Source organism: Mchenga conophoros, linkage group LG18 (assembly GCF_057382185.1).
Source record: "Mchenga conophoros isolate Kocher_MC1m ecotype Shallow Benthic linkage group LG18, M_conophoros_male_GT1.1, whole genome shotgun sequence".
In the NCBI taxonomy this organism is placed as follows: Eukaryota; Metazoa; Chordata; class Actinopteri; order Cichliformes; family Cichlidae; genus Mchenga; species Mchenga conophoros.
Genome location: NC_140543.1, coordinates 3,164,832 through 3,175,033, shown reverse-complemented (window position 1 = coordinate 3,175,033; position 10,202 = coordinate 3,164,832). Strand labels below are relative to the sequence as shown.

Below are 10,202 nucleotides of genomic sequence, written 5' to 3'. Positions count from 1 at the left end.
AACGGAAAAGCCCTCGGGCGCACGATTTAACCGTTGCGCAGACGGACACGGAGAACGTGTTTTGCAGGGAAAAGGTGTGTGTTGTTTATCTCTTTTAAAATATACTGACAGGCAACCTCTGACACAAAATAGTATCGTAGTACTGCGTGTGTAATGTTAGAGAAATCATCCCTGTATTTTATTTCATATAGTAACTTAGTGCGTACCTTTATATGTACAGTAGATTGCACAATAATAGATACAGAGAAAAACCCAGCAATCATATGACCCCCTATGAGCAGCACTTTGGTGACAGTGGGAAGAAAAAACTCCCTTTTAACAGGAAGAAACCTCCGGCAGAACCAGGCTCAGGGAGGGGGGGGGGGGGGCATCTGCTGTGATTGGTTGGGGTGAGAGAAGGAAAACAGGATAAAGACATGCTGTGGAAGAGAGACAGAGGTTAATAACAGATATGATTAAATGCAGAGAGGTCTGTTAACACACAGTGAGTGAGAAAGGTGACTGGAAAGGAAAAACTCAATGCATCATGGGAATCCCCCGGCAGCCTACATCTATTGCAGCATAACTAAGGGAGGATTTAGGGTCACCTGGTCCAGCCCTAACTATATGCTTTAGCAAAAAGGAAAGTTTGAAGCCTAATCTTAAAAGTAGAGATAGTGTCTGTCTCCTGAATCCAAACTGGAAGCTGGTTCCACAGAAGAGGGGCCTGAAAACTGAAGGCTCTGCCTCCCATTCTACTTTTAAATACTCTAGGAACAACAAGTAGGCCTGCAGAGCGAGAGCGAAGTGCTCTAATAGGGTGATATGTAGGGATGGGTATCGAAAACCGGTTCTTGTTGAGAACCGGTTCCCACTGTTTCAATTCCTTGGAATCGTTTGCCATTTTTGCAAATGATTCCCTTATCGATTCCAGTCGCCCCGAATGACGTCACCACGTTGCGGAGCGTCATTTACCTGGCAGGAAACACGGCGCCTAAGCGGCTCAAACGCTCAAAAGTTTGATTATACTTTATGAGAACCGATGACAACAGGGCAACTTGCAAAGTAGATATTTCATTTAAGGGAGGAAACACTATGAATATGCAAAAGCATTTGCTCACAAAACACGCGATGACACGTGTTTTTAATTCCGCTCCGGACTCGTGACTCTCAACCCAGCAGCAGCGCTAACGTTTGCACGTCCTCTCCCGTTAATGCGGCAGGTAAATAATCAACTAACAGTGCATATTATGTTAGCGCGATCTGCCTTATTACAAGACCTGCCATTACTGTACATGTAGGTGACCATGATGAGAGAGACAGACAGAGTCTGGCTGGCGCTCGCTGGTAGTTCTCGCTGCAGTCTACCGGTAGCGTCTCCTTTCAGGCCAGGATAGACGAATGTCACCGAGCAGTGACTAAGTTTGTGGTCAAAGGCTTGCACCCATTTGCCACAGCAGATGATTTTCGGTAAGTGAATGTGTTTAATTGTAGGCAGGGACATTACTGGATATTCTTGTGTAATTGCTACAGAATCATTTATGTTACCCTTTGTTATTGCTACAGAAGAATATTTATTTTATTATTTTACATTTACAATTTTTTTTCCTGGGGACCCTGTGACACCCCATTGAAGAGCCGTAGGCTGGATCTCTTAAGATCTCACTGTTGGGTTTGTAAGGCCATGTTACTCCTAAATTTCTATCTTGTTCAAAGAGAAGATATAAAACAAAGTTCTAAGCTAATCGACCTTAGTGTTCTCCTTTTTTAAAAAAAAAAAAAGAATCGATAAGAGAATCGATAAAGAATCGAATCGTTAAACAGAATCGAAAATGGAATCGGAATCGTTAAAATCTTATCAATACCCATCCCTAGTGATATGGTACTACAAGGTCATTAAGATAAGATGGGGCCTGATTATTTAAGACCTTGTATGTGAGGAGCAGGATTTTGAATTCTGGATTTAACAGGAAGCCAATGAAGGGAAGCCAAAACAGGAGAAATCTGCTCTCTCTTTCTAGTCCCTGTCAGGACTCTTGCTGCAGCATTTTGGATTAGCTGAAGGCTTTTCAGGGAGTTTTTAGGACTTCCTGATAATAATGAATTACAGTCGTCCAGCCTGGAAGTAATAAATGCATGAACTAGTTTTTCAGCGTCACTCTGAGCCAGGATATTTCTAACTTTAGAGATGTTGCACAAATGGAAGAAAGCAGTCTTACATATTTGTTTAATATGTGCGTTGAAGGACATGTCCTGGTCAAAAATGACTCCAAGGTTCCTCACAGCGTTACTGGAGGCCAAGGTAATGCCATCCAGAGTAAGAATCTGCTTAGATACCATATATCTAAGATTTTCAGGGCCGAGTACAATAACCTCAGTTTGATCTGAATTAAGAAGCAGAAAGTTAGCGGCCATCCAGGTCTTTGTCTTTAAGACATTCCTGCAGTTTAACTCATTGGTGTGTGTCATCTGGCTTCATGGACAGATAGAGCTGGGTGTCATCAGCATAGCAGTGAAAATGTATGCTATGTCTTCTAATGATACTGCCTAAGGGAAGCATGTATAATGTAAACAGAATTGGTCCTAGCACTGAACCCTGTGGAACTCCATAATTAACCTCAGTGTGTGAAGAGGACTCTCCATTTACATGCACAAACTGGAGTCTATTAGATAGATATGATACAAACCACTGCAGTGCAGTACCTGTAATACCTACAGCATGTTCTAATCGCTCTAATAGGATATTATGGTCGACAGTATCGAACGCTGCACTAAGGTCTAGCAGGACAAGCACAGAGATGAGTCCACTGTCAGAGGCCATAAGAAGATCATTTGTAACCTTCACTAAAGCTGTTTCTGTGCTGTGATGAGCTCTGAAACCTGACTGAAACTCTTCAAATAAACCATTCCTCTGCAGATGATCTGTTAGTTGTTTGACAACTACTCTTTAAAAGCCCTCGGGCGCATGGTTTAACCGATTGTGCAAGTTCCCCCACCTAAAATGATGACAGAGGTCAGTAATATGCACCAGAGGTACACTTCAACTGTGAGAGACAGAATGTGAAAAAAAAATCCATGAATTCACATGGTAGGATTTGTAAAAAATGCCTTTATCCTGTTTTCCGTCTCTCACCGCAACCAATCACAGCAGATGCCCCCCTCCCTGAGCCTGGTTCTCCCGGAGGTTTCTTCCTGTTAAAAGGGAGTTTTTCCCTTCGGAGGTGGGGTGCCCCCGGCCTCTCGGCCTGGGGCTCAGTCACTCAGGCACAGCTGGCTGCCGGCGGAGCTCACGGGCGCGTCACTGCAACCCCCCCTGGCTTCTGCTCCGCGGCTGCTAAGTGAACCCTCATCTCCTCAGCTCCTCAGCTCTTACTGGGACAGTGGCGCGGCTGCCCCTCTGTTGGTCTTCCATGGTCTCTTGTGTTCTGGGGGCCTCTGGATGTCTGGAGTTTTGATCTCCTCCATACCTGCTTCATACCCTGGAGGACGGGGCTGTGGCCCCCCCACACTCCCTAGCAGATCGTTACATGGAGAAACCTTTGGAATACAAGCGTGCTGATCCACACAGGTATGCACACGGGTGTTCACTGCTCGTAGACTTAAATTACACCTTTCTTGGCTACTACTTCGAAGCACATCTGTCCTGCGTGCTGCACAATAACATTGAATATTTAGTATTTACTGCTGTTTACACTTAGCTAGATTAATGCGATGGTGTTGTGTTTAGTATGTTGCTTTGTTTTTTTTGTTTTTTTGCTTGTTTTCTATTCTTCTCTCAACAGGTGATCCAGGAGATTTTTATTTTTTTTCTCCCCCCTTTCTCACTGTCCCTCTCCCCTTCTGTTTTTCCTTTCCTTCCTCTTTCTTTCTCCCTTTCCTATCCCTCACTCATGTCTGTCCCGTCTGTAACATCTGAAAATAAAATATAATAAATAATAAAAACAAAGATCGACCAAATGGACCAATACGGCAATGCCACGATGATCCATTTGGCAAAGTAAATCCATTGGGTATCCTTGTTGGTCTTCAGACAACAATTCTGATGGCTAAAGAACCAAATGGGACAGGCAAAAAAAAAAAAAAAAAAAAGGGAGTTTTTTCTTCCCACTGTCACCAAAGTGCTGCTCATAGGGGGTCATATGATTGCTGGGTTTTTCTCTGTATCTATTATTGTGCAATCTACTGTACATATAAAGGTACGCACTAAGTTACTATATGAAATAAAATACAGGGATGATTTCTCTAACATTACACACGCAGTACTACGATACTATTTTGTGTCAGAGGTTGCCTGTCAGTATATTTTAAAAGAGATAAACAACACACACCTTTTCCCTGCAAAACACGTTCTCCGTGTCCGTCTGCGCAACGGTTAAATCGTGCGCCCGAGGGCTTTTCCGTTGCTGGCTAGTTGGGGCACATACAATTATGCACCTGCAGCCTTTTGTGCTCCTGAAAAAAGGGGGCATAACAAGAATACTGACTAGTTGAGACAAAAAAGAAGGGCGCAACAACAAATAACTTGTGCACCTGGGAACTTTTGTGATCGAGGGAATTTAAAACATATAAACCAGCAGTTGAAAGACATGATGCTATCTAGTCGGGGACAAATAAAGAAGAGTGTCACAACGATAGTGGCTAGTTCAAACAATAAAGGTGTACTGCGATGGTTACACTCTCAACAATGAACTTTTCCATTCCTGGGTTATTTCAAAGAATAAAGCCTTTGGTTGAGACAAATGATGCCGTCTACATAGGGGGGCAAAATAAAGAAGGGCACCGCAGCACTGCTTGCTAGGTTTACACAATAGAGGGGTGCTGCTGTAACTGCGTTCTCAACAATTAACCTTTGCGCCTGCGGAGCTTTCCTGTTCCTGGGAATTAAAAACAATAAACCATTAGTTTGAAAGAAAGGTGTCATTGCGGCAGGGCTTTCGGCATAGTCAGGGATTTAGAAGTGTCACAACACTTTTTATTGTTTCTATTTGCGTTAAAAACTAGAAGGCTCTCTGTCCCTCTTGGATCACCATCTCAGTTCCAAAAATTCAGAATTTTCTGTTTATTTTTTGATGGGTTGGGTCTTACAGGGTTAATGATAGCACTAAATGTGACTGTAGAAAATTGTTTCACTTTCAAGCTTACATATTACATCTGTATCTCTTAGTTCCACCCATGTGCCATGAATTTTTCTTCTGCTTTCGTTTTGAAGATGACACGAGTAAGGAGGAAAAAAAGTAACATCAGAGCAGATAAAAATGGGGAGTGAGGACGTGACAGATAAAAGGAACCACAGCGTACAGTAGAGCAGAACTTGCGCTGTCTTTCTGATCAGAGAAGTTGCCGTAAGTAGTTAAATACTGAACTGTTTTTTCATCGTATTCATCTGTTGCTTTCAGTGGAACTAAGCTTTCCTAGTTTCTGGTTAAACTCATTTGTAATATTCCTGAAATCAAAAAGATGTTGACATTTATTAGTGTTTCTATGTTGCAGGACTAAATGTTAAATCTACACAAACACAGATGAAAGAAAATATTAGTGTATACATTCTGTGTTTAACCCATCACACTTTTAGAGTTAAATAAATTAAACTCCAAGCATGAAGTTGGAAAGGAATAGCAGCTTTTAGTTCTGCAAGATAGAGAATGCTATTATGATTGTTTGCAGTTTTGATTTGCTTCTCCGATTGAAAAGTATGTTGACTTACTGCTGGCTGCATCACACACACACAGCTATGAAATAAATTCAAACAAGATATTTTGACTGACCAAATTTGATTCTTCTTACCCCATCCTACCAGGAGTCTATTGACAGCTTAATTTTAAAGGGATTTTTTTGTAATGTATTAATTATTCTTACAAAGTTAGTTCAGCCATATTAAAGCAGTTTAGAAGAGTTGTTTCATCATAAACATAATATATGTTTCATGTAGTTTTTTGTTGGCCCTTTTCTTTTTGTATTTTAGGAGTTTTTAAAAGACTGATCTGAATGTAAGCCAACAAATCATATCAACTCTGTGGCTAATGGCAAGGAGCCTAACAGCGTAAGAGGTGGGTTTTAATTAATTTCTATCTTTAAAGCCTTAACAAAAAATGTAGCGTCATGACAATGTAATATTTGTTATGTATAAACTCTGATGTGTGAAATGACAGCTGCAAATTTAAGACACTACTATTATTACCTCTTGTCCTGATTCTTATTTGAGGTGAGACATACGACTGAAGGTCCATAGTGTGTCAAAACAATGATTTTATTAAAACACATATATGTGGTGAAGATGGGCTCCACAAAACATCAGCCTCGATCTCCCCAGAACAAAAGATGGGGTGTGATATTTATACATATGATGACAAGTAATATGCGTCACCGCAGATGAAAAACAACAAACAAACAACATGCATGTTCCAGTAACTCTAGATAGGAGCTATTCTAAAAAAGAACAGTTACTTCCTGTACCACCCGCCAGATGCTTCCTGTTATTCTACTCTCTGGGCTTCAGAACAGAACATGAGCATGCCCTTTACAAGCAAAACAAGTCTACTATGTATGTGTGCAGGCAGATTTATGTGTGTCTTGACCTCAGTGTATGACCTCACTCAACAAACAAAGACATTTTAGAAGTATGCTTCCTGACTCCGTTTGAATCATCTGTTACCAGGTAAACTCCAATGCAGCCGGCTGCTGAATGCACACAGGCCTATACAACATGTATAATATGTTTTAAATTGTACTGTAAACATGTAGGCAACCTTTCAATAGCTGTACTTTGCTCCATAGATCGGTCGAACTCGCGTCGGCCGTAGCTTCAAACCATTAATTAACTTGGCTGAGCTTCAACTCTTTAATTAGCAATATGTGTATAACATGATTACAGTTGCACCTGCAATGAAAGATTATTATGTGCTTATACTAACACCTGAAATACAGACTGTAATGTAACATCAACAGTTTCAATAAATGTGTCAATGAAATGATAATGATAAATCATAAATGATGCAACAGTAATAATAATGATTATGAATAGTAACAGTAAAATAATATTTCATCCCGACACTCTGTTTTTTGTATTTTAGGAGGGGTTATGGTTAAAGACCAGTTTGAATCCAAACCAATAAATCTCAGCACTTAGGTCTAAAGGCACGTGACTGAGAACAGGTAAGGAGGCTTTTTAGATGATCATCTCTCAAGTTTTATTTCAAAAGTAAAAGATTTATTAATACAATGTTTTTAATGGTTAAAGTATAAAAATAAGACTTGTAAATGTGAAGAAAAACAATCAGTGGCCACCGGCTTGGTTTACGTTTTCTTGTTTCAGGGCCATCAGCTCATTGGTTGTTTCTGAAACATGAACTGGTTTTTAATTACTTGTTTTCATATTGCTTTTTGTGCTACAGTGCAGCTAAACTCAGCTGGTTTTCTGTTTATATGTCTGTTTAACGTACAAACTAGATGATGCTTTTCTAGTTAAAAATAGAGTTGAATTCTGTGTATTTTAATTTTTGAATACATATTTCATCTGCAGATCAGGAGCTGAAAGAACATCTTTACAACACAAGACCCTGACTGCGCAGAAGCCACTATATTTGTTCCTGAAAGAAGAAAAATTTAGATCTTTGTAGTAAATTTAATAACTGACGTACAACAAAAAAGAAAATGTTTAATGTGTTCAAACGAGAAGAGCCCAAAAAGCTTTCAGATACTATAAAAAAAAAATGCAAACAATCAAAAACACATACAGGGCCTCTCCCTGTTTATATAATTCCCCTAAAAAATGATAAATTCAATGTCGATGGATGCAAGAGTTTTAGTTTTGGAGAAGAGTCCAGTAAAACTAATCGCACCATAATGCTTATGGGCGCAACCGGTGCTGGGAAGACAACTCTCATCAACGGGATGATCAATTACATTTTAGGTGTTAAATGGGAGGATCCATATCGCTTTAACTTGGTGAATGAAACTCAGTCAACATCACAAGCTCACAGTCAGACCTCTGAAGTCACTGTGTACAAAATCAACCACCAGGAGGGATTTCAAATCCCGTTCTCTCTGACCATTGTGGACACTCCAGGCTTTGGCGATACAAGAGGCATAGAAAGAGACAGAGAGATCGTAGAGCAGCTACGTAATCTCTTCACTTCCTCACATGGTGTCACTGAAATCGATGCTGTGTGTTTTGTAGCTCAGGCTGCTTTAGCACGACTCACACCAACACAGAAATATGTGTTTGATTCAGTGCTCTCAATCTTTGGCAAAGATGTGGCAGAAAACATCAGGATCCTGGTGACATTTGCAGACGGTCAGCGACCTCCAGTTCTCGAGGCGATCAATGCTGCAGGAGTCCCATGTCCTAAAACAAAAGACGGGCTGCCGGTTCACTTCAAATTCAATAACTCAGCGCTGTTTGCAAATAACAAATCAGCTGAAGGAGACAGAATGAGTGATGACAATGAAGAAGAAGGTGGCTTTGATCAGATGTTTTGGGAGATGGGGACAAAAAGCATGAAAAGGTTTTTTGTTGCTCTGAATAAAATAGAAACCAAAAGCTTGACAATGACAGAGGAAGTCCTCAGAGAAAGAAAGCAGCTCGAGATTTCAGTTGAGAGTCTGCAGGAGCAGGTGAAACTTGGGTTAGCCAAGCTTGAGGAGATAAAAGAGACGAGTGAAAAAATTAAAGAATATGAAGCAGAGATCAGCAGAAATGAGAACTTTGAATTTGAAGTTACTGTCAAAAAGCCTGTTCAGGAGGACATTTCTGGCTCTGGAAACTACATCACCAACTGTCAGCAGTGTCATGTCACCTGTCACTACCCTTGTGCCATACCAAATGATGCAGATAAAAGGGGCTGTGCAGCAATGGGGCCAGATGGATATTGTAGAGTGTGCAAAGAGAAATGTATTTGGAATGTACACTTTAACCAGAAGTACAGATGGGGCTATGAAGATGTTAAAGAAAAAGTAACAAAAAAAGATCTGCAAGAAAAATATCTGAAAGCCACAGGAGAGAAGATGACTGTTCAAGCACTGGTTGACAAACTGAATGCTGAGTATGAACATTTGCAGGCTGACGTAGTGAAACTGATGGAGAGATCTTCCAAGTGTCTGAACAGACTTAAAGAGATAGCACTGAAGCCAAACCCTCTGTCCACTCCAGAGTACATCGACATGCTTATTGAAGGAGAGAAATCTGAGGGCAAACCAGGCTGGAAGGAACGAGTTCAGTCTCTGAGGTCCATGAAGGAAAAAGCAGAGCTCATGGCTCACCTGGAGAAATTTAATTAAACATTCTTGATGCTACATCTTTGACAATTCACAAATAAAATAAGATAAATAAAGACAGAAGTAGCATCAAATATTTAGAGGCATTAAGAGCAGAGACAATGGCTAAAATAGAGCAAGGCAAGAAACTCCTGCGTCATCAAGAATCACTTGATGTCAATCGTTAGCCAAATCCATGAAACAGCACATAGTCACAGGCAGTCAGATAATGATAGAGGGTAAAATCACAGCCAGCTGCAGCAACCTCTGAGTGATTTTAAAGTTTCACCACTTTTTGTATTTATGATTCTGAAAGTTTAGAAAGAATATGTACTTGACCTACTACAAGCAACTTCAAAGTTAAATAAAACATAATAAAATTCATTGTTTTTTTAATTTCCTGATCAACTGTGTTTTCTTTTCTACTGGTTGACACGTCATTCTCATCTTCATGCTCATTTTAAAATTTATATGTTTTCTTTTTATTTATCTAAGGTTGAATCATTTAATTTGTATAGTATTTTTTTCTCTCTTATTTTCTTTTCTAAATGTACTTGCATATTGTTCACATATTGAAATAAATTACCAATCATCATAAAAAAAATTTAATCAAAAACAATTAATCATGTCCTTTCTAACCTTAACTCTTCAATGAATTTTCTGATTCTAAGATAAATAAAGTATCTAATATGCTTTGGGTTATGAGTACTACTTATTAAAAGATTTAAGCGAATGCATATATTTGAGCCTGTACAAAATCCAAAATAAATTAATTGTGATTCAATTTCTTCTTCTTCTTTTTAAAAAAATAATATTTGGTAAAGTGTTTTGTAAACTTATGAGTGGCTATTATATTGTTGGAGTGAATGCTTTTATTTTGAAAGTCACAGAGCGACAAGGTGCCGTAAATCAAGTGGCGTAAACCATATGGCAGAAGCGCGCGTTTTAATGCACAGAGAGAAGGTGTTGTC

At 39.7% G+C, this 10,202-nt stretch overlaps 1 protein-coding gene across 2 annotated transcripts; it reads left to right on the top strand.

Annotated features, from left to right (window-relative positions):
- Positions 1 to 3,219: 3,219 nt before the first annotated feature.
- Positions 3,220 to 9,923, top strand: LOC146552898 (uncharacterized). 2 transcript variants are annotated; one of them, XM_085254245.1, is made up of 5 exons: positions 3,220 to 3,547; positions 5,189 to 5,321; positions 5,942 to 6,026; positions 7,050 to 7,131; positions 7,499 to 9,923. In XM_085254245.1, the coding sequence occupies exon 5, from the start codon at positions 7,630 to 7,632 to the stop codon at positions 9,253 to 9,255; it is 1,626 nt and encodes a 541-aa protein (XP_085110371.1). In that variant the 5' UTR covers positions 3,220 to 3,547; positions 5,189 to 5,321; positions 5,942 to 6,026; positions 7,050 to 7,131; positions 7,499 to 7,629; the 3' UTR covers positions 9,256 to 9,923. The 2 variants fall into 2 exon arrangements, with proteins under 2 accessions (XP_085110371.1, XP_085110372.1); XM_085254246.1 differs by having other exon boundaries at positions 5,942 to 7,131.
- Positions 9,924 to 10,202: the final 279 nt, after the last annotated feature.

Excerpts from the sequence above, each read along its gene's own strand:
- LOC146552898 (XM_085254245.1), top strand. The coding sequence starts at position 7,630 with ATGTTTAATGTGTTCAAACGAGAAGAGCCCAAAAAGCTTTCAGATACT.